General features: G+C 37.5%; 1 protein-coding gene across 1 annotated transcript in view; it reads right to left on the reverse strand.

The window, feature by feature from the left end:
* Positions 1–383: 383 nt before the first annotated feature.
* The window catches only part of LOC116710256 (SLIT-ROBO Rho GTPase-activating protein 3-like), a 40,171-nt gene continuing 15,857 nt past the window's right edge, over positions 384–24,697 (reverse strand). Inside the window, 19 exon segments of the mRNA XM_032549188.1 lie at positions 384–3,773; positions 4,441–4,759; positions 5,396–5,542; positions 6,568–6,748; positions 6,868–6,941; positions 7,370–7,597; positions 7,673–7,778; positions 7,873–8,007; positions 8,326–8,403; positions 8,927–8,987; positions 10,872–10,974; positions 13,668–13,695; positions 15,233–15,317; positions 15,436–15,633; positions 17,907–18,008; positions 18,638–18,859; positions 18,940–19,068; positions 19,377–19,568; positions 23,516–23,578. Of these exon segments, the coding sequence (XP_032405079.1) occupies positions 3,309–3,773; positions 4,441–4,759; positions 5,396–5,542; positions 6,568–6,748; positions 6,868–6,941; positions 7,370–7,597; positions 7,673–7,778; positions 7,873–8,007; positions 8,326–8,403; positions 8,927–8,987; positions 10,872–10,974; positions 13,668–13,695; positions 15,233–15,317; positions 15,436–15,633; positions 17,907–18,008; positions 18,638–18,859; positions 18,940–19,068; positions 19,377–19,568; positions 23,516–23,578 (2,916 nt within the window). The 3' untranslated portion in view covers positions 384–3,308.

Below are 24,697 nucleotides of genomic sequence, written 5' to 3' on the forward strand. Positions count from 1 at the left end.
AAGACTGTGTAGGAAGCCTGGAAAACACACTTCATATAATTAGGAACTTTAAGATTCTTCAATACTTGATCAAATCAACTTAATTTTGTTACAAGTTTTACTTTGACAATGCCTCTCTATCCATGCAGCCATGTGAAATAAGCTGTACAACAACAAATCTTAAATAATTATACATTGATAATTATTATAAACACAAAACCTACAAATTGCAGAAAACTGCATGTGAGTTCAGTTTTTATTTTGGTCGGCAGGTGGCACTAAAATGTCCTTTTAATTTAAAGCATATGAATTCTGTTGTATTAACAGGGATAATAAATGTATCTTTCAAATCAATAACACACAGAGAAGCTAAACATGATGTTAAGAACAACATGGAGCCTTGCTCAATGTTTGAGACTTTTTCAGTTTATTGTTCAGGTAATCTCTGTGCAAGGATAAGAATTACAAAAATCTACACATTACACATAATACATATATACTGTATATATCCTGTTCCTATGATACAATTGTTATATTTACAAGCAATATTTAGCAGTAGGTGTTAAGTCGTCCCATCGTATGTACCTTTTACATTTTAAAGAGATGTTGATCAACCCTCTGGAGGAGGGGGTAACACATGTCATCAAGAGAAAGCAACAGTAACAGCCTGCAAAGACCCAATACAACCTGGACAAGCTAGTTTCTAGTGCAGATTCAGGTTGGAGACACAGAACCTACAAACAGCTCAGCTCCATGTAGTTTATTAGTGCTTCATTCAACTGAATTGTGCAAGTGTCTTACTTGTTTTAGAGGTAACACAGCTAATAATGTGGTAAAAAGAGATAAGGATATTGTTTATTGAAACAAAGTAAACTTTACTTCATCCTTTTTGTTACAGAAATGATCATGAAAGCTAGAATGTAATGCTAACGGTTCATGTCTTGTGCACCATTATAACTTGGTCTATACTGCCACCCTCTGGACAGTTCTGAAAGTGACAGATGAAGAATGAAAAAGCAGTAAAGATGAGATGTTAAATTTTGGTCTTCTTTAAAACAAAGACACATACAAAACCCACTATAATGTCCACTACAAAAGCAATTTTAACCCCCTGAATTTTTTTTTTGACACATTGAAACCACAAATTTGTGTAATTAGTTGGAATATGATATAAATAACCAACACGGAAAAGTGTGTATTTTTCTATTCTGTTCCTTTTACTCTGACACCCCAAAATAATATCCAGTGCAACGAAACTACTTTCAGAATCACCAATTTAGAAAATAGTCAACCTGTGTGTCATTTAAACTTAGCACAAAATAAATGTTTCTATTAAAATATAACAGACAAGCAGCATCAAGAAGACCGAGGAACACAGCAGATTACAAAACTGATTAGGTCAAGGCTATAAAAACAAATCCCAAGCTTTGAACTGCTTTGCTGGAAACTGCAATCCAAGCAACTGGAGCATTAAACCAAGAGGTCCATGGTAACTCTGGAGTAGCAACAAAGATCCAATAGGTTAACATGAAAATTTGTTAGCCTTGCACTTAAGAAATCTGGTCTCAAAGGGGTAGAAGAAGAAATCCACAGTATGCCCTGTGGTTACGTTAGAGCAAAACTGAAATATTCAACCCTTATGAAAAAGGTATGAATGCAGTAAAATTATCACCACACATCACAATGAACAATGAACAGTTCAGTTCATATGTTCCTGATGTAGCAAACTGTGCCTTAAATGGTGGTTAACAATCCTCTGCAGGACATGGAGGCATGCTGAGGTGGTAATCTAATCAGTTTTAATTAGGGGGGCTGAAACAGAGACACATCAAACATTAAGTTCAGCAGGGCCTGAAGTCCAGGATTCTGAAAATGACTGTCTTCAAGGACCTTAGCCTGGTACAGATGTTCATGTTAGAGCAACACAATAACCCTAAACATACAGGGAGAGCCACATTGCAATTGTTTATATCCAATCTATCTTCATGTGATAGAATGCTCCATTCAAAGTCTTGCTATAAATCCAATTTAGAATCAGCTCAAAAACTTGAACTTTACCATTCATATATCCTCAGATGAAACGATTGAGTCGGATGTTTTCCAAAGAAGAATGTTCAAAGAAAGCACAGACTTATTGCAAATGACTTGAAGCTAAAGTGCTCAATCAACCCTTTAAAATTTAACAAATTTATGTAACACTTTTCATACTCTTATTTGTATACAATTCTGAAAAACATGTATACTTTTCCTTCCACTTTATAATAAAGCATAACTTTGTGTTGGTTTATTCAAAAAAATTAGAATAAAAAAATCTCCCTAATAATCACACAACGTTGTGGTATGCAGGTTGTAACATGAAGATGTGAAAAAGTGCGGGGGTTTGAAAACTTTTGCAAAATACTGTATTTATCAAATATCAGGATATTTTTAAAAAATGGCACAATGAGTTGGATGAATGGTACTGATGCTGCTGAATCCCTAAACTAAAGCACCAGTTGGGATCACAACAGTGGGTGGAGCCATTTTGTTACATTTGTGCTTTAGTTGGCTGTCAGTGCCAGCCAAGTCCTTGTGCTGCCATGAGTTTCACCAGGGCCTGCAGCATTTCCCAGATTTTTGAAAATTGTAACAAATATATCTGACTGTGTATAATTTCCAAATGCTCTATGCTTTGAAGCTGTTGTCAAGGCAAATACGACAGGTTTAATTCCCACAGAACCAACATTCTGTGTTCATCAGAAGAACTGCAGCTTGAGGCAGCGGATATCGTCCCTCAGTCATGTTGTCTTCCAATATTGTTCCAAAGTGGGACAGTTTTCTCAACATTAACCTCTCTCCATCAACATAAGTGGTTCTGAAGGAACTATTCACACATAAGACCCCCAGCACAGTCTGGATGTCTACATGGTAAGTGGTGTAGTATTCCCGTAAGTGTTTCATGGTAATGGAGCAGGAAACCAGACACAAAGAACAAGCTCACAGCATCTTTGTAATCTAATATTGTTTCAGCGAGACGTTTCATATCTCAGTAAACAGAAATATTCTCCAGTGCATCTCTTTAGTCCAGCTTTGTATGAGTCTATTAAGTAATTTTTATAGTTTTAATTCCTATTTCTGTGTAATATAATCACTGTTAAACAGTACAGTTACTTGCTTCCAGGTGGTATAAGAAGAAACCAGAAGCAGCAAGCGTACCATTGTACAAGATTAGTGGGGAAATATTTGGACAAAATGGGTGTTGTCGTTTGTTATTGATGTAAAGACGACCTGTAGGGCCGTGCCGATATCATTCATTATCCACATTGTTCTTGACAGCTGGTAAATTGGAGCTACATGTTACCCTGTTTGTCGGAGGATGAAGAGGACGTGGACGGCGATGGGGAGGGTGCTTTAGGAAACACCCTTTCAGTGGGGGTTATGCCTGGACTGCCCAGACCAGAAGAGCTGGAGCTGCTGGAGCGGTGCGGTACCTGGCCAGGTCCAATCACTGGAGCCGGTCGGACAGGCCTGACCGGCGGGGGCCTTAGAGGAGCGCTCGGTCTACGTGACGACAGAGCTGGTTTGAAAGTGGTCATGGTCTCGGAGGAGGAGCTGCTGCTGCAACGTCGCTGGGCTGCATCCGGGTCCCTGATCACCATGGTGTGCAGGGGGCTGGCAGACATTTCCTGGGCAGCACCAGGGTGCTTGAGGGGCTCCAGGGTGTCCAGGACAACATCGGGGGCATGTTTGGCTACATTCTGCCGCTCTAGCTCTCGCAATTCATGCAGAGCTGTATTCATTGTTTTCTCTATGTCCTAACAAAGAAAAGAAGAAAACTATGTTTATTTTTATGAAAATCAACGAACCAGAAAATAAGTAACTAAATTTCAATTTTATTTCTAAAGAGGGGTGTTATGCACCATTGACTTTTTAAAGTTTTAAATCATGTAATAATGTCATTTCCTCATCAAAAACATACCTTGAGTGTGTTTCAAAGCTAACAGTTAAGATAAAACTTATATAAATAATAGAATGCTATTTACTAAATGTATTGCAACTTAACCTTCCCTCTAAAAAACATCCCATAATACAAAATGTAAACATTTGCTACAGCTACTTTTTTGAAAATGGCTAACCACCAGCACATAACCTCCTGCATTCTACAATGCAAGTCAATAGATGTACAGTAGTATCTTTAATACAGCTCAATTTCTAATGTACCCATCCACCCATCCATCCATGTTTATCCTTGGGCATAATTTATCACATTATACTTATCTTTAATCAACAATTATCTTTCAGTGGTTTAATATTTAATTTCACATGAAAAAACAGCTTTATGTGAGATTTCTTACAACTTGCTTCCAGTTAAGCATTTCTCAGAAGCCTCTAAGGATTACATGTGCAATACACTTAACAACACAACAACAAAAAAATGTGAGTTGACTCAACTGCACTTCGATAACTTGTTGCAGCCCTCACCTCCGCGAGCGCCTCGGCCTCCAGAGCTTTATGGTCCCCTAAACTGCCGTGCCGTGCCGTGCTCGGTGATGATCGTTGAGAGTGACTCTCAACAAATGCTTTCCTGTCGGGGTGGTTGATGGAGCCTGAGCTGCCGAACGTGGTGAGGCGGCGCTTCTCCGGGCTGTCGGCATGGGCCCTGCTGACGGCTATCTTGTGCGGGCTGCAGGGGCGCGGCATTACCCTGGGCGGCTGGTCAGCAGCCCTGGTGGGGCTGAGGCTGTCGGCACCGTTGTTCCTGTGGCGGGGAACTGCGGCTCCGTCTGATCGCACTCTTACCCTGACACAATGGGATTATAACAAGAGAAATTAACTTCTTTGCGTTACAAGGAATGCAATTTTTTCACTTATCATACATTTGTTCATGGTATTTTACTTGGAGTTCCCATACATCTTTCATATAAAAATTCCAGCCTTTCACAAAGATGCAGGTTTGCAGGACTATCAGGCCAACTTGTTCATTTTATCATATTATACAGTAAAGCCCACTATAAAGTTGTGATAGATACTTCTTACGTGGGCTGGCTTTAAGTAACCTGAGGGAAAAACAAGGAAGGATGGAAAGAATGAAGGAAATGGAAATAAGAATGACACTCCAAAGAGATGTAGGAAAAGGATGAAACGAAAATAAGGGTGCAATGACCAAAGAAGGAAGACAGAAGACACGAGGAAAAGAGGAAAAACAACATAGGAAAGAACAAAAGCTTATGATGATGGAAAGGTACAATTAAGAAAAGAAGGACAGAAAGAAGGAATGATTGAAGGAATGTAACAACATTAAAACAACAGAGATAATAAGTCTGGAACAACAAATATTTCCCACCTCTGATTTAGTTTTTCTCAGATCCTGAAAATACTTGAAATCAAATTTCAGACTTTTCTAGAAAGTGGAGGTACCTCGTCTAATAAACCTCACCTTCCTAATGCAGGTCCAAAACGGTTCTCAGCAGCCTGGTCACAGGGAGACTGACGCTCATTTCTTGATGACGTCCTGTCATCATAGTGAGATCCACTGCTGGTTTCACTTTCTGTCCTCTGAATGCTGTCTGAGAAAGCATCATCCCTGTGAAGTGAGTAATAAATATTTATGATTATGTTCTGTTTTAGTGAAGTTTTCACATTGCTTATTACATTTTAAATACTACTGGGTCTTGAAACACCTAGAGATCTCATAACAATCCAACATAAGCATTTAATCTTCAAAGTGAGTCTATATTTCCACAATGCAAATGAACTGATCATGTACACAACCTAATTCAATTTGCTCAATAATGTAGCTTTGATTAAGTTACATGCTGGGAGATAAAGCTTTGGTTTTCAAGAATAAATGGCTGGAAGTGAAAGAAACCCTATTTGAACACTGGCTTGTCAAATTATAAATTTTTCCTGCTGATTTGTTTTGTAACTAAAATTGGAAAAGAAGTAAGAAATGCACAGAGACAGAAATGGTTCTTATGCAAGACTTCCCTATCAAACAAAAGTTTGCAAACATGAGTCTCCAAAAAATAAAACTTCACTTCACAAATAAAGCTGCTACAGATGTTGATCTGCACATGTCCATCTCAATAAATGAATCCAATCCGAACCTTTTACTTGTGACTTGTCCACATTGCCAAACGCTAAAATATCTGCTTTTATGTGCATGTTATCAATGTGCTTCACTGAATTAAACCTCTGTAGGGTATTTTCAACAGCAAGATAAGAGACACCAGAGCCAACAACGCATACGCGCAAAAGGCTGCTATTAAAACAACCAGGGTCTAATTAACAATTCAGCAGATGTCCATGCTCACATGCTAAGAGGAGGCAATGTAGAATGCAATGTATTCATTCAAGAAATAAATAAATAAAATAAATATATTGAATAAGAATGTTCATCTTATGCAACATTCTGTGGATTTTCTTTAGCTGTAGGCTATAAGAACTAAAATTTGTATATATAAAAATAACACTTGAATAATAATAACTGTTTCATTAATAAAATGGTTACAGATTTTTACATGATAATCATTTATTTAGATGTGCCTGAATGTTGTCATTTTTTTCAGATCATCCTTATACACCATAAAACCAATAAATCAAGCTTACATGTCTTGCACTACAATGTATTGATGCGGGATCAGCCCATCCACACCGTTGTGCCGGCCCTCCCACCAATCCTCAGACGCTCTCATGTACAGCAGCAGAGACGCTCCCTTCTTAAAGGACAGCTCCCTCGAACTTCGCCCCACGTAGTCAAACTTGGCAATGGCCTCAATTGGCTCAAACTCTGCAGGAGTCAACACATGAAAGAGTTCTATATATAAAACAAATCTCATTATTTTCACAGTAAGCTGGAAATGCCACAGCTGGGATCTTGACAGTGCATCGATTGCGCCTGTATCTGACCTTCATCACTCGTGTTTGGCCCGGTCCCGTTGTCGATCTCATCAAGAGCTCCTGGCTCACTGTGAGGGCTTTCACTACACAAACAAAAAGAAATGCAAAGAATCAGGAAAAAAAATAGAAAAAAGTCCCACACATGTAAAAAATACATTATTCTAAGCTTTTAGGGCTTTAATAGTTAGATCTCAAGCAGATATGTTCCTTTACTATGAACTACAGTGAAATCTGATCTGCAGATTTAAGCTACATTTGCAGGTAAACTGAGATGTAAATTCAACAAATTTGCCTGACACATAACTGTGTTCTGTAACAACTAAATGTTACTTTTTCTGTCTTTAAATTAAGATCAGATTTCAATTCACAACTTGTTTGTTTTTGACAACATGGTTTTGTTTATGCGTCTCTACGTTTTAAACAAAGAATTAGATCTGGTATTCTTGAGAATCTAATGTTTAACCTGTTGCACGTGTTTGGGCTTTAAGATGCTCAATTTCCGTGCACCTACCAGTACTCTTCACCTCCTGCCATGCATTTTTCATAGACCGGTCCTTCCAACTCCCGCTGGCTCGGAAAGATGGCCTCGTGGTGGATAATGATCGTCTTGATGACCTCATTAACGTGTGCTTGGCAAGCCACGGGATCCTGGTCGTCCGGTATGGGCATCAGCGTGGGGCCGAAGCAGATAGCCAGATTGTAGGGGTCCATCATGTTCTCGTCACTGTACTGGGAAAGACTTGAAAGAGAGGGCAGCATTTAGCAAAACAGTAACAATAACGCTTATTTTAGCTGTTGCTGTGAAGGAACTTACTGATTGAGAAAAGCAAACAGGTATCTCATGACAATGATCACAGGCCGCTGTAGGGTCACAATTATCTGCTGGAGATGATGAGCTCTTTCACCACCAGAATCAAGTTCTGGGGAAAATAGATAAATAAACAGACCGCATTTGAAACAATTTTAATGACCTAACTGGATATTTCAGATTGTTTCTCCTGTAATGTGACTAACTGGTGGTGGAGATGAAGTCGAGGAAACGTTCTTTGGGGAAAAGCGGGTTTTCCAGCCCTCGGAAGTAGAGCTTGAGGACGCCTGCCACAGAGTTGATGTCATGATCCGTCTGATCGTCCACTAGTGGATCTTCTCCTGCAGATGAACCAAACTCTTAATCCTCTAATTACCCATTCATTGGAGCCACTTTCATCTAATAGGGCTCAGATGCAATCTCATATATACTTCAAATTAGAGCACCATAATGCAATTATTCTTGCTCATTTATTATTATTTCAGGATGCTATGTTTTATGCATTAGGTGGTTTACATGTCCATTACAGCGGTACAAGCGGCTTGCAGCCCTCTTAATTGCACTTTAGAGTCCTGTGAGAGTTACAGTGGCTTTTCAGGTGGGCAAAAAGCAATTTAAAATCGATCAAGGGGAGAAATGGAGGCAACCTGGGGACTAACCTCTTTCAAATGCATTCTTAATGTCATTGACTTCGACCTGAGATCCTGGAACCCGAAATATGCCTTGTTGCTGAAGACCTGTGGATGGATAAAACCGTTAAGGTGAAAAGAGGGAGGTATCAATATCAATGCTACTTAAAAATAGCACAGGTATTGTTAAATTACAAATAAATGTGGACAAATATAACAATAATAAAATGTACATAAGAGAAAGATGTATTTTGAAAGAGACATGCAGAATTTAGCTTGGACAGACTTGGTAAACAAACAAGCTTGCAAACAAGCAACAGAACAACTTTGGTCAAAAAATAAACAATCAATTTTCATTTTTCCCCCAAAATATTCTATGACGTTTTTGTGATTACCTTTATGATAAATGAAAACATAACTCATTGTATCCACCTCAGTCAAATGACCTACTCAGGTAACGCTTAAACGCCTTTGAGCTCATTATATATTTGGGTGGGGGTGATATAGTGAACACACTTCAAGTGAATGCACATATATTTCATAAAACGCAATAAAAGATGGAAAATTAAACCATAGCATTTGCAGAAACAGCACTTTAATCTCTTTGTGATGGAGAGAACTTGAAACCTACCGTACAGATTGATGTATCGAATGCAGCTCTCAACCACCACTGGTATAGGCTGCCCTGAATCCTACATGAAGAAATAGATCAGAATGACTGGAGGTATTTAAACAACAGTAACAGTTAGAAATTAATATGGAGGAACTCTAAAAAAATCTGATTAATTTATGATATTTGTAGAATATTATAATCATTAACAGCTAAATTAATATAAAATAAAATAACTTATGGTAAGTGTATCAAATATACATGTCACAGAATATATCTGAACAAGAATATGTACCAACATACAGCATTTTAAAATAAAAGAGCATTTTTACAAGAACAGGAAAAGAATGCAGAGAAATGTCAGCAAGCAAACAAAACCCACGGTGACGATCCCACCCTGCTTAAAGACAAAGTACCTGACTCCTGGCACGGACATTTCTTCTTCCCCTGGGCAGAGAGCAGTAAGGCACGGAGAGACAGAGCAGGAGAAGGAACAACAACCACAAAAGATTAGAAAGAGACAGAGAGACAGATCTTAACAGAGGCCTGGCTTGAGAGAGCAGCCAAAGCTTCAGCGCCTTGTGGGGTGAGAGACAGGAGTACGGGGCCTGAGGGAGGAGGGTGAGGAAGGGGAAGTTGCCATCGCAGAGCATTGGCAGGGCTTCTACAAATTTTTTATTTCAAATGTGTACACTTATTCAGACCAATTTTCTAGAAATACATTTTGGCAAGTCATCTGGCAACAAAACACCAATAAATCCTGATGGATTTATTTCCACCAATCAGGAAACACAGCAGTGAAACTGACAAAGGGCTATTGTGTTGCTTTTTGGACATCTGGACCAATTAGGGGCAATAAAAATTCATTTTGAATGTAAAAGTCTACACTACAATGTCCTAAATCAAAACAAAGATAATCTTTAAATCACAACTTGTGAGAAGTCATTTCACCACATAAAGAAATTTCAATGCTTTGTTTTTCGTATCCCAGCTAAACCCAAATCAAGAATGGATGAGTTTATGTATGTCAATGTTTTTGTAATTAAAAACAGTGACATAGTCCATTTATTTATTCCTGAATGACTGCGTGTGCTTAGTCAGGAGTGTGACACAAACTCAACTTATATTGTGGCAAGTCAAATATAAAAGTCAACTGAATATAAATCAATATAACAATACCCTTATTTTCTTAAAATTCTGATTTGTATCTTTTAAAAATCTTATGTTTTACATAAAACAATAAAATACTATGTCTGGAATGTGTGGTTTTCTTTAAACTCAATTTTTACTTTCCGTACTTGTCCAGATTTTCAAAATTATACCATAAAATTTCAGACCTTTCAAGAATAAGTAGAAACCCTGCATTGGGTTTGGATACATGCCTGTTAGAAAGACATGTTGGTTAAAATTTTGTCTATTTAAGGACTCAATAAGGGTTGAGTTATAAGGTTATAAGGGTTTTATTGTAACCCATATAAAAGTAATTACTACAATTCTTCAAAAATATTTGTTATTAAGTTTGAACTTTGCATATTTACTTTTTACTAAGATAGAACCAACATATCTGTGGTTGAAATGTGTTTTGATAAATTTAGTAGTTGATTAAGCAATGATTTCATATTGATGCTGTTGTTGTGGGATGCTGCTGCAGCCGCCAAGAAAATATGCCCATGTGTTTATTAGCATAGCCAACTGGCCCGCATAATGCCAAATTAATTCAGTGTCTGCTAGCTGGAGGCTCACAAGACTAAGAATATAAAACTCGTCTCCACATCACATTTTTAACTGCTTGAAGACCAAAGACAATGCATTGAGCAAGAGGAAAGTGCATGAGCGAAACAACGTTTGAATAAGAGAGTGGTCACAAGCAAAAAGATCCCCTCCTCCCTACCACCACTACCACCAAAGGGCAGCCAGTGGGACAGCTGAGCTCATGGAGAAACAAAGGGCACAGATGGGCTGATACCTGAATGAAGGCCTCCATATTGCCGTTAAACAGCTTACGGTTAAAAATGGAACGAGGTCTACACTTCCGCATTCTCTGGGGTTTAGGGGGAAGAGTGGGGGGCCTGGGGAGATGGTAGGGATTATAGCGTTGAATGATAATAATAAAAATACATCATGCACGTAAAAGTAAAAACACATTTTCAATAACATTTTTCATATCAGATGTTTAAATGCATCCAAATGAGCATAAGCAGAAATTTGATGATTAAAATTAATATAATTAATTATTATTTACAACTTAATAATAAAATAAAATAACCGTTTACACTTCAAGCACGTGCACTAAGCTGAAAAGTATTGCAGAGACTGTAATTCAGTAACTTTACAAATAATTGTGTGACGATGAAAAATTATGACAATACTGGCGTTTCAGTGATTGCTTTCATCTGTTATTCTGAGAACAGGAAGTTTGCTCACAATATTTCAATAAAAATATTAAGGGTAGACGAGTGAAGATGCTCTCAACAACGTTATATTAGCTGTCAAACATGGTGGTGGCATCATCATGCTCTGAGTTGTTTTGCTGACAGTGCAACAATGAATGATGCACAAATTTAATAAAACAATGGAGAATGTGGACTACTCCAAGATGGTCAGCATTTTCTTAAACCTTCAACTAAACAAGTGTGGACCTGAACACTTCTATGCATTGGAAACTGCTTGTGGAGTTACCATTGTAAAATTAAGCAACTTGAATAAGTGTAGCTTGATCCACAAGATGCTTTTGTGCTTTTCATCAACATGCAGTATGTTTTTGCTGAGACCTTTTGTAAATTCTAGGTTTTTAAAAGCTATTTTTTTTAAATGCAAATATACTTCACTAACAAACTTAGATACATTTCGACATATTTTTCACATTTTGCCCTGCTGCTAAGAAAAAGAACAGTTGGGGTTTTTATCAAAATCTGGCAAAGTGTATCCCAATGGTTTCACATTAAAGTTTGATCATGTGAATAACAGTAGCAAATACTAAAGAAATTTAGAAAATAAACAAGAATTATTTTAAAAAATGCGAGCTGTGATCAGTTTTTCTTCCTTTTGATGCAAACTTATAACATTACTTCTACTCAATGGCACTGCATAGTTATTTCTGTTTAGTATCTTTTATCTTGTGCCTTTTTAAGAAGACCTACAGTAAATAAAATTTTCATATTATTAATATTACCTATTTGCTACTCATTTTTGTTTTTCTTTTAGTACTGAGTGTAAAGATCTTTTCATGCTTCAACAATTCCAGAGACAAAAACATTTGAAACTATGAGTTAACACTGGCATTATTTCCATGCAAATGATGAGTGCGTGCAAGCTGTCCTCTTTAGAAAAGTTATCCTCTGAAGGCGTCAGTGTTCTTCATGCCAAGAAACCAAAGCAAAAGAACGTGACACATTGTGGTTTTACTAGCTGCTTGAGGTTTTCTGTCTTTTTGCTTCCATTGCATGCACAAATAAGGTAAACAAACAGGATGTTTAGTGTTGCCTAAACCTGCAGCACACGGTCTCACGACAGAGACATTAGTGCTTTTCATTTAACATTTAGTGTGAATCAACATAAAAAGCATACCTGAAATATCAACTGGGTTTTCTTTAATATACACTATTTAGATGTTACAGTGGATTGAAAGAGTTCTCATGTTACTAGAATTTGTTCACAACGTCACATTGCAGCAACAGACGTCAACATACTTTTGGGGGTTTTATGTGATAGACCACAGTAGTGCTGTGAAGTGGAAAATAATTGTGTCATTTTCAATTCTATGTAAAGATAAAGATCTAAAAAGTGTGCCATGCATTTAACTTCCCCAATTACAGACTTCAAGCTTTCACTGCATTTACATCTGCAAGACTTTTCATGTTTTTTTCTACTAGTTTAGACATCAAGACACTTGAAAATGTTGCTTATTCTCTTTGTAAAGTATTTCAAGCTCAGTCAGATTGCATGGAGAGTTTATGTGCAAATCAATTTTCAACTCCTGACACAAATCCTCATTTTAGTTTACATCTGAATTTTGACTGGGCCATTATCACATCAATTTGATTTGATCTAAACAATTTCATCATAGCTCTGGGTGGATGTTTAGAACAGTTTTCCTGCTGGAAGGTGAATCTCTGCCCCAGTCCAACAGGTTTCCCTCCCGTCAATATCTGACCAGTCTCTCTGGCATTGGTGAAGAAAATGATTTCCAAAGCATGAATGAATTCACCCCCATATTTTAACGTAGGTTAGAGACAATTTGTTTTCATCAAAATGTTTTGTTTTCATATGACAAAATATAAGAAGCAAGCTCAAAGGGTAAGAGTACTTATGCAAGACACTGAAGAATTATTTCATAAAGTAAATAAAATATTAAGTGGGTTTTATAAAATGTATCATAAATTAAAACTAAAACCACAGTTGCATTTATAGTTTTGTACATTGTACACTGACATGCCTCTTGGAAAAGAAGTTTTATTTCAACCAACTTCCTGGTAAAATAATGGTTAAATAAGTAAAGATAATTATTTTGATCATTTTAAACTATTTTAATAATTCAGCATTTTTGTCTCATTAAACTTGCTCAGTCAAGTAGAAGGTGTTGGGTTTTTTTTTTTTTTTTTTACAAATAAAACAACTAAGAGGATGTTTAACAAGACTTAAAAATCTTAAGAATTCCTTTATTCCCACACTTTGGTCTCATTTTAGCTAAAGTTAGAGACACAGGAAGGATTTTACACATCAGCTCCTACATCATTCACCTTCTTGTCACTGAACATCTTACCTTGTTGTTCCATATTCAGCCCTCTCCCCTAAAAGCAGAGGAAACAGAGGAAAAGAGGCCAAATTAGAATCAGCTAGTTCACAGTCACAGCAGTTAGTGGTATGGTTGAGTGCAGGCTGATTATACAAGGCTGGCAGATGGAGACAGAAAGGGGGTGTTATAAAGAAAAAGGGGGCATCTATTCAGCCAAACTGAATGGGGTGAGCGCCATAGCTGCATTTGACTCGCTGCCAGACAGCGGTCATTCAGCGGTCGGCCCCAGAAGGGGCCTGTCTACTCTCTCCATCCGCAAACTGGGAAATGTAACCAGGGGCAACTGGAGAGGCAGGCTGAGGGAGCTGATTTGCACAGTTGGATGATTTCATGAATCCGTAGCGCACTGACTTTAAGAACTTTGAGAAAACATACAAATTTATTAGAATGTAAAAAAGCTAGAAGATGATAACAATGAATGTTTCTCAAACACATCCGTTTTTTCTTTGATCTTCAGACTCAGACAAAGACATGTTAACTGTTAGGATTTGAGAACAATGGATATAAATCTAAGTTTCTGATGTATTATTTTGACATATATTTGGCACCTTAAGCCAAAAGATTAATTTACAGTAAATGTTGTTTAAATCTCTGTTTAAAAAAACTAAAAACAGTATCTCACACCTATGACCTTCTTTTCAACATTTTGTGTATGTTTGAGCTAAGAATAAAACTTTGACACCAATTAAACAGTTGATGCATTGGTTTCTGTAAGGACATGTATGTATGCAAAAAACTTGCCCAAGGTCACAGAAAAGTGGGGATATATAGCAGGAGGAATGCTCCCAGCTGTAACATGGCAGCATTATGGCTTTCTGCTAAAAGGAAAGCAGCGAGGACAAATTCAGGGAGGATACTGCAAGGATTTTTCCAGCAACAGACCAGGAGCGATTAAGAGAATATTAATATTGTTGTCTGGATATATGAAGGGGAGCAGCCAAGCCTGGACAAGCTAGGTTGATTGTGCAAGATGAGATGAGCCATTTGTAGATGCTCAGTAAAGAAAAATAACTTCCTCTGGTGGATCTATGTCTTTGGGACTTCGTTATTATTTTAATTAAGCATTTTAGGTACATGTCAATATAAACAAATAGCACGTGGTCTCCTGGAGTAGTGCTGGTATTTAAAGCATGCTACTGAATTTTGTCCTTTTTGACAAGAAGTCTAACAGGAATGGGCTAAGGGTGATTATTGGGCTTTGTCATTTATCATAACAAATAGAAACGACTGTTTACAAATTTATTGGATGACGTACAGTAGATGTTAGTCAGTGCATTTTAGAACACACCACACCTTTTTTCCATTAATATGTAGGTGGGTGTGTGTCATTCAAGAAATGTGTGGCAGATGTTTTCTGTATTTAAAGAATCAGTCATAAATCCACACCTATACCAATTATCACCCAATCCCACAGGATAATAAGTGCTCTGGGATGACAGACTATTACCATAGCCATTTGTCTGTCTCTGTATCACTACAGATCTTACCTCTCTACAAATGTCCAGCACAAATAAAGGTTTTTATGTTCTCACCTTCTCCTAGTGTCTGCTTCAGAAGGTCGTGCTTAGCTTGCAGTTTAATAATGAGATTGCTGCCGTTCAAGTACTCTTTGTATTTCTGCAGTTCAAAAAACAGAAAAGAAAATTATATAGTATCACAGATTGTTGTTTGATATTTTTTAAACAACCTTTTGCCTGCATGCTTGTGTATTTTCTGCAGTCATCTGTTAACTTACTGTGAAGTAGAAGCCCTCGGTCTCTTGCTGATTGGCTCGCCTTTTGGTGATGTTTGCCTTGCTCATGTAGGAGTCAGAGGAGGCCGATTTGACAGACTCTGTGGATTGGCTGTGCTGGAAGGCCTCTGATACATCAAAGTCCTCCACAGTTAGCATGTCCTGGAGGGTCTGCATGGTGGCATCAAGCGTCTTCTTAACCTGATAAAAGACATCCAAGCACATCATAGTATCCAGTTCCCTCTTTCATATGCAGTTTATGTGGAAAAAACAAGTGATTTATGTAGATTGAATACTAAAGTACTGTACCTAAATCTAGTACATTTCAAAAGGCAGAGCCTAGAAATTAGATTTTTTTCTTAACTATGGCCTTGAACACTGTAAAAAGCTGAGGAAACTGCATTCTTAACGCTGACCCATTGTCACCCAAGATACACACTTCATGTTAGGTATACAGAAACAAGATCATACCAATTATCATATGTGTGATACATTTGCACAGCATAGTGACCATTAAATTGGTCTATTTTAACAATTTTGACCTTGTTCACTAATGTGGTTGCCAGTGGCAGCACTGTAGAGGACAAAGATAAAAATAAACATAAATGAACAGTGGCAATCATGGAGTCTCACTGTGTGCATCTGGTAGAATCATTAATGGTTTGAGTTATATTGCAGTCAGAATGATGACTGAAACAACTAATTACAAGACCATCAGGTCTGACATTTGGTTTATCTGTGACATCCTCCTGTGTTAATTTAGCGATTGCTGCCAATAACCTATATGGTCTCTTGCTAAACATGATACACCTGATACACCTCTGTCTTTTTATAAAAAAACAACTGAAAGAGCTAATACTGCGACCAACTGTGTCTACTGTTCTTATGATTTACATTTTATAGCCCAAAGCTCATCTGTTTAGCTATATTTTCATTGCAGGATTAAACCTCTAAAGAAGCTACCGTTGTGATTAACTTTTTACTTTTTAGCACAGAAAGTACTCCTGGACCAGTGCATCTGTGTTTTTTTGTGTGTGTGCACTGCTGTCTTAAACAACCATTCACGGCAGGACACCAAGTCAAGATTCTGCTGGAGGTTTCTTTCTGTTAAAGGCAAGTTTTCCTTTCCACTAGGAGATCAGTAGATAGGATTGCTGCATTAAGTCAATGAAACAATGCATCCAGCTGTCTGCTGTCGCTATATACTTTCTGAGAAGGAGTGATTGATGCAAATTCAGTGACTCAATTTAATCAGCTGGGTTTCCTTGGATGACAAAAAAACCTTCTACAAGTTTAATAATAAAATAAATATGACTGCCTTGTTTAATAAAGAGAATTGAATTGGAATGTATGTATCTGACTTTCAATCCGTCTCACGTATAAATTGGAAGCTTTTTTCTCTGCTTTTTTTGAATTGGTACTAAACTAAACCCAAATAAATTGATTTATCCTTAGCAAACATACCTTGCTTAGGATGTTAAGAGTAAAGATAACAACAAAACACTAAACTTAAAGATACTTAGCTTAGGTTTAGCTGCTTATCAGACTTACAAGAGATTTTATGAGTATATTGTAATTTATAAGCACATATTTTATTGTTATTCTGTAGCAGAAACCATGAGGTTTATTTTCCCTTAGCTACTATTCTGTTCATGTAATTAAGGGAATGGCTACAAGAAAATATCTACTTGCCAAAACGTGCCCATACCTCCAGTCAGAGCAATAATTAAAAGGATTAGGAGGCTAGCTTATCTTGCAGCACCCAACAACAGGGAGGATGGTAGCAGAGGTAAAAAAAATTATAATAATTGTATATAATTGTTTAAAGAAAAGCAGCAATTCTGAAGTAGGAGGTTTTGGTGCTGCAGGAAAAGATGAATTTGTTTTAAGCTTTTTTGGCATCGTTAGCACAAGTGCCAACAAATATGAAAGGTGCTTTGCGTAAAAAAATTGTTGCTTTTGAATACACCATTATCAACCAATTAAATAGAGTGAAGTTTCATTTGTGCCAAGCATTTGCATTAAAATAATCCTCTATGATGAAGACCCTAAAACAAACAGCTACTACAAAATATTAACATTAAATTATGGAATAAAATAGATTTTATGAATTATTCTAAGTCACTAGCCTGCTTACTTTAAGTGAATCACAAAAAAATCATCCTAAAGGGAGTAGTCTCTTTCAGCATTGGAATGCACTAATCATTCGCCCAGGGGGAATCACTGAGGATTTGATGAATACATAAATGTATGAGTCAAATGCTATGACTTTTAAAAACTAGACAGCACCGTTTAATATAGAAGCACTTTTTGTAGTCTAGCAACATGTGGAGGTATTTATTTTTTTTTCTTTTTCTGGCATAACGACTTAAAGCATGAATTTGTATTCTCTGTGCAAGACTCAAATTTAGCTTTTCATCCCTGTCCTCCAGATGCAATCTACAGTTGAGATTTGTGTGCACAGAAGCTCTCACCTCTTCATTTTCTATCTTCAGTGTGGCCAGGCGAGACTGTAGCTGGTGGTATCGCATTAAGAGCTCTGTCTGGACAGGCTGCTGTGCACTAACCTGACACACCTAGAAAAGACAAAAAAAAAGGGAACCTTTTATTGAACTTAAAAGAAGGGCTGAATAAAACCATGAACATTCATCTCTGACAGTTCAGCAGCTCCAGGCTCTTCAACAAGTCTCACCTACTCATAAATGTTTTGCTCTTCCCATATCCCTTTCACACCTATTTTGCACTTATGTCATTAAGTCATTCAGGTTTGGCTCACTATTCACTGTAGTCAAGTATTTAATAGTGATGAAAAGAAATGTATATGCCCAAAGCCCATGTATTATGAGATTTCCTTGCAAATAATTTAATAAAATCATTGTATGCCATTACATTTTCTATCGTTTTGGTTCTGATTGAACTGCACCAAACAACTCTTGTAAATATTAGATCCCAGCCCAAACCAAAGCAACCCCATGCAACTTTCTGCATTTAAATATTGTTGAATGGAGTCACTTTTTCTTACAGTCACCAAGGAGTAAAAAAAAAAAGAAATTAAAATTTACTTTAAGTCATCAATTCTCAAAGCAGGAAGGAAAGGTTGGGTGGATTTGAATGTGTGCATGGATGCTACAAAATGATCTGTGGTAGAAAGTAGACCAAAAAGTACAAAGTATCAAGGCGATGAAATGACCAGCACCAAACTCACCTCATCCCCCATATGTGGCTGGTAGTCAAAGCGTGCTGGAGGACAGAAGATCTGACTGTGTGTGTCCATAAACCTTAGCTTGTCCCCTCTAATGTCCATGGCATCTACGGCTCCTTCAAGTAGATCCAAACCTTCGTGGCGAGAGGTTTCCAGACTGTATTCAGCAGACAGATAGGTCCTCATGGTGCGTGCCAAGCTTGCATGGTAGCCCAAGTCACAAGACTGACAACAAGGAAAACATGTGTCAAGTTTAAACAAATGAAAGGCCTGAACAACATTGGATTTGACTGGTTTTCACTTACATCTATCATGTCCGACACATCGTGTATGTAATATTTGGCCACCAGAGCGTTGGTAGCTGCCAGATTGAGAAGATAGTCGTTCCGGGCTTTTGTGCACTTCAGCTTATTTTCAAAGTACTTGGCCTGTCTCTGGGGAGGGAACAGGAAGGAAGAGTCCCATTAATGCAGGATGTTAAGTGTCATCTTAATGTGCTCAAAGAAAGCTTACCACATTACATTGATTTTATCTCAGTAATTGGTCAATGTACTGTATGTGTTGAGTGTATGGCACAATGCAAAGACAAGAGTTTTCTGCCAGCTGTATATTATTTCTACAAATACATAATGAAGCAATGAAGCAATCTCATTTAAAATGCCTTCATGGTTTACGTTTGGATTATCTTTTCTGCCCCTGATATAAATCTTTATCATGTGTGTTTGCATCAAGAGAAACAAACCTTTTCCTTCATTTTTTCCATCTTCCGGACAGAACTTCTTCGTTGGGGACGCTCATCGTGACTGTGACGCAACAGACCGCCGCTGATGTCATTCACCTTGCCAATGTGCTTCTCTTCCTGTTTTTCTGCCTCCTTCAACTTGCTCTCAGCACTCAGACTCTCACTGTGGTACATGTGGTATGTCTTCATCACCTAAAAAAAAGAATGTAAGGTGATGAACAGTAAAAACAATAGTGAACTTATACTGACCACCACACATCTTTCTTATTTAGAGTCAGACAACTCAACTGATTAGTCTGCAAATCCTTTAACAATTTCAGATTGTACCAAGTGAAATCTGAAAACCTTCAGAATCATAAGAAGTAAATGCTTGGTTGAAATGTCGTAAAATCAGCACTTTTATTAGTTCCTAAAAATAAAATCAAAATCACTGAGTGGTACTGAGACTGAGAAAGAAATGTTTCATTGTAATGAAAAAAAAAAAGAGTATTTGAGAAAAAGTCTCTTAATGGCTGCTGTTGTAGACCACTAGTAGAAAAATTTAACACAAAATGTATCTCTGTGTATTGTCTAACACATAATCCTCTAATATATCTTTCTCTCATATTACCACTCTAGGTTTATGATAACAAGGCCAGCTGCAATTGCTCGCTACATCTTGGAAATCTTGCCAGCTCTCACAGCAGTCTGTCAACATGGCATGAAAGCTCTTAGAAGCCCCTTTCACAAAACACTTCAAGTCGGGATATAGTCTCTTTCTGGCCATCTGAGTGTTTTCTGAGAGTACCAGGCAGTATAACATAGCAAATCAACATATCGCAGTTTATGCCACCAAGTCACCCGTGAGCTTTTTTTCTTCTAACCCATTTCCAAAAGATCCAAAGTTGTCTAGGCTAAAATTGGTCTACATTTGGTTTAAAAGTGAAAGCTGTTCAAAGATATTTTTAGACATTTATTAGAAGAAGACTAAATATAGACCAGAACAAGCTGGTCTTAAACTCCTGACCTACTGATTGCAAACACATTGTTTTCACTACTCGAGACACACATTTACATCTTTATTTGTAAAGCTGATTCTCATCTGCCTTTGAGAGTCCCTAAAATAAAGACCCCCCTTTTTTATTTTATTTATTTATATATTTTTTGTCAGCACTAGTGGCCTATATTTAATAGTAGCTTAACATGAACAAGGGCAGAGAGAGAAGGGGAGGACATGCAGTAAATGGCACAGAGTCGGGAACTGAATCTGGGATAGTTGTGTCGAGGATTGTTGCCTCTGTTCATGGTGCACTACTCTACCACTGAGTCACCTAGTGCTGATTTTTGACAGAATAATCTTTAAGCTTATTTGAAGTTGGTTTAAAAAATAATAGATAGGAATATGTAACATATTGTAAGATATTTTGTGTTATTATGAACCTTAAAATAATTTCCAATTATCGTATTCTATTTTAATGTGAATATTACACTGTTTTGGAGAAAAAGCTGCAAATTCCAAACTACGTGTTTATATTTCTTAACTGTAATTAAATAACTAGGTTATATGTAAATGACTAGCTCTGATTAAGTTCACTGGAACAATCAGTTTGTGAGTAGACAGCTTTAGACTTGTTACTTGTCCTTCTGAAAAAAGAAAAATCACATTGCCTAATCTTCAAATGAGTGTTATTATATTTAGATGCATCACATCATTGTTCAATAAAGACTCTCCACAGGTTACTCATGTTACAGACACATGATCATGACATGGTGGAAGACTGTGGAGTATTTTCAGTGGACTCAGATGAAACCATCAGGAATCGTATCAAATTCTCCATCGTTATGAGTGTCATATTCTTATTGATATTCTGGAGATGATCTGGGTGTATTTCTCCAAGATCTTGTCTTATATTTCAGTAAGACACAAAATAAACTTTTCAGTGATTTAAAGAAAGAACTAGGTGTTATGAACAAGATTTTTACGACTGTCAACATATATACTGCTTTAAATAGTAATGCCAGATATAACAGTTCAATTAGGCAACATCTGCTTCTCCATCACTAGTTCTCAGGTTCTGGTTACCTAGCAACCCTGGCTGAAATGGATGAGAAAAGAACGTGAGATCGATCAGCAGGAGAGGAAGGAGGTAACAAAGTGACACCGAGCGAACGTCTGTGCTGCAAATGAAACGAGTAACAAGCCGAGTGCTGCACAAAAATGTGGTGGATGATGGTTGCCCTAATCCGTTAGCTTCTAAAAAGTATTCTCAACACAAAAGATTAAATGGCTTACACATCCAGGTTTAGCTCTGTTACTGTTGCAGCTGCAAAGTTGAAAAGACTTTGCTATGCAGTACGCTGTGTGTCTGAGTTGCAGACAGGCTTTTAATAATGCATGAATGTGAAAAGGGGAAAAGAGAAAAATCAATATTAGTATAGCAGCAATGTTAGTTGTGCTGTATGAAGTTATATGCGAGAAGATTTTTGTATGCCGTTTCTATCATGGTGCTTTATGCTCTTTGAACCTTTGCTTCTCACACTGATGTATTTTTACACCTTCCACAATAAATATTGGCATAGCAACCACTGAAGTTTGTAATGCAGCTAGTATAAAATGTATACTTATTTTGCATTTAAGGTAATATATGCAAATAGCAAATGCTTTCAAAAGTCAAACATTCAATGAGACATTTTCACATTTTTTCTCCCTTTTGGTCAAATCCAAATGATTAAATATGTTACTTGAGGCCATTAGCAATTTTATAGTTTCTTCATGATTTTTGCCTAAAAAATATTTTTATTATGTTCACTTGATAATACATTAAATTTAATAAATAATTTCAAAGGCTCAGGACAAATTATTTGATCAGTATAAAGTAGCCAAAGGACACAAATAAAAATCCTGTGTTGAATTCAAGTCAATTAATGAGTTAATATTTCTGCTTTACTGCTTATCTTACTATGGCTCTGGTGTTGCTTTAGTTACAGCACTTAGAAAAGGGCTGAACTTTGAACATCAACAGGAGTCAGTGTCAGGCATCTGATGAGGATGCCTCCTTGAGATCTACTGGGGAACGTCCAGTAGGAGACCCAGGACTCAGCAATGTGAAAAAGTGTTTTTTTTTTTTTCACACTGCACACTAACACTGCACATCACTTAAGCAAACCATCCCTACTGTAAAAAATGGTGGTGACATCATCATGCTTTGGGGACAGTTTGCAACTGATGAAATCTTGAAATTGGGGCAACAGTTTAGTTTTAAGCATGACTATGGTCCTCTACATGTAGCCAGCGTTGTAATGCAATGGTCCAGATGACAGTATAGTAATTTTTCAGAATGGTCTAGTTAAAGTCTAGATCTAAACTCAAGTTAGATTGCGTGGCAAGATATGAGAAATCAATTTCAATCAAATCTGACTGAACTTAAGGGACTCCATAGAGTGTGGGCGTGGAGGCGTGTGTGTGTGGGTGTGTGTGTGTGGGGGTGGGTGTGTGTGTGTGACAGTAGAGTTCAAAATGTATGAAAACTCTTGTATGGCTCTAAAGCTATTAAATGTTAAAAGATTTTGCATTAACTTGCAGTTGAACCACAACATCAGCAAGTAAGCAAACCCATGCTAAAGCAGTCAGATGTTTGTTGTGTTCAGCATGGATTAGATAGCATGAACGATAAACAGTGTCTTTTCTCTGTTCTGCACCATCACACATGTTGTAGAATTACAGAAATGTTTTTTTTTTTTTTTTTTTTTTTACATTAGATTAAATCATTGTGAATTGTTAATTTTACAAAAGGAAGCGCTTCCTCAGGCTCCATAGCTGGTTCAAAACTGTTTGCCATGAGCATTTCTGAAGCAGAGTGCTGTCTCTGACTAAAAACAATTTAAGACAACAAAACATTTTCCTTGGAACAATACAGCAATTGACAACTGAACAAATATTATTTTTTTTCACAACCTCAGCAGAAGGAAAAAGCGATACATATAAAAGCCTGCTCTATTGATAAGGCCTGTCTTCAGCGTGCAGCGTCTGGACAACTGCTGCACAGGTTACGAGCTGGGATTGAAAAGAAGGCTACAGGAACTGCAGCTGCAGGCTGCCAAGGCTGGGCACCGACACAGAAATGTTTGGCTGGCAGGAGGAGGGATGTTGTGCAACTTACTGTGTAGAGTTCATTGGTGACTTTCACTAACTCCTCATGCATCTGGACCCCGATGTCTTTACTCTGCAAAGAAAGGAAAACAGAAGAAGTAGCAGATTTAGTGGAGAAATAACATGCAGTGTGCATAAATAGAAATAGGAAAACTACTGTTCTAATCATGGCATGAAACCCTTGAAAGCTGTGTGGCAGTTTTATTTCTATGCGAAGGCTGTCAGTAAGTGCTGACATGCTGTCATTACTCTGCAGTTGAGAGGATCTAATACAATGCCCAAAGAAAAAAAGCCAGACAAAAATAGAACAGTGCAGTCATTGCAGAACATTTCCCCTGACAGAGAGTCCCAGCTTCAGCTCAGTTACAGGGAAAAGGAGCGTATGATGAATTGGACATTCCACACAATAGGGCTTTTAGGCAAGAAGAGGGAGAGAATGGTGCCAGCTCCAGCGAAGTGTGACTCTGGAAATCCTGTTGAGTGGATAAAGAACGCCGTTTTGGCCGATCTATCCTGTTTTGTTGTCACCTCCAAGGCACAACTCCTCAAAACCACAAACTTGCATTTTCACATGCTTAGAGAGTAAGACTTCAGCACATTTGGTCCATTTAGAGTTTGTCTCATCAAGTGCCAGAGGTGATTCATTCCTGCCACCGCATGTGTAATTCATTACCATCAACTCTGCACTGCAGCTGAACCAGGAAGCTCGAGCATAACAGGATTATTGTCTTAAAGGAGTCTTAGCAAATTTTCTGTGACAGATTTCCAGCAGGCGGTCATCAGTAATCTCCTTTAACCTGGCCCAAGCTAACAATCTTTAACCACCTTCGCATTAGTGCATCTTTTTAGATTCAGTTTTAATTTATTAAAATCCCACATTTGCTATTGTTAAACAATATAAAGAGCCTTGTTGTGTAGGGAAAGTGTCAATAACAAGTAGAGAACATCACTAATGTTTAAACCTTGCTTGTGCCTCCTTATTAGACCCTCTTCATAAATGCCTTATTGTTAATAGCATAGACACACTTTTACCTTACTTCCAAGAAAGACAAATTTGTCTGTTAAGAAGCATTTCCAAAATATTTGGACAGTCACCTAATGAGTGCCACCCATGTAAATGACTACATCAAGCTCATGTTTATTCGCCATTTGTGTTAATGCCTTTGTATTAATATACAAATAGCAATAAATA

The sequence above is a fragment of the Xiphophorus hellerii genome, chromosome 20, assembly GCF_003331165.1.
Source record: "Xiphophorus hellerii strain 12219 chromosome 20, Xiphophorus_hellerii-4.1, whole genome shotgun sequence".
NCBI lineage: Eukaryota > Metazoa > Chordata > Actinopteri > Cyprinodontiformes > Poeciliidae > Xiphophorus > Xiphophorus hellerii.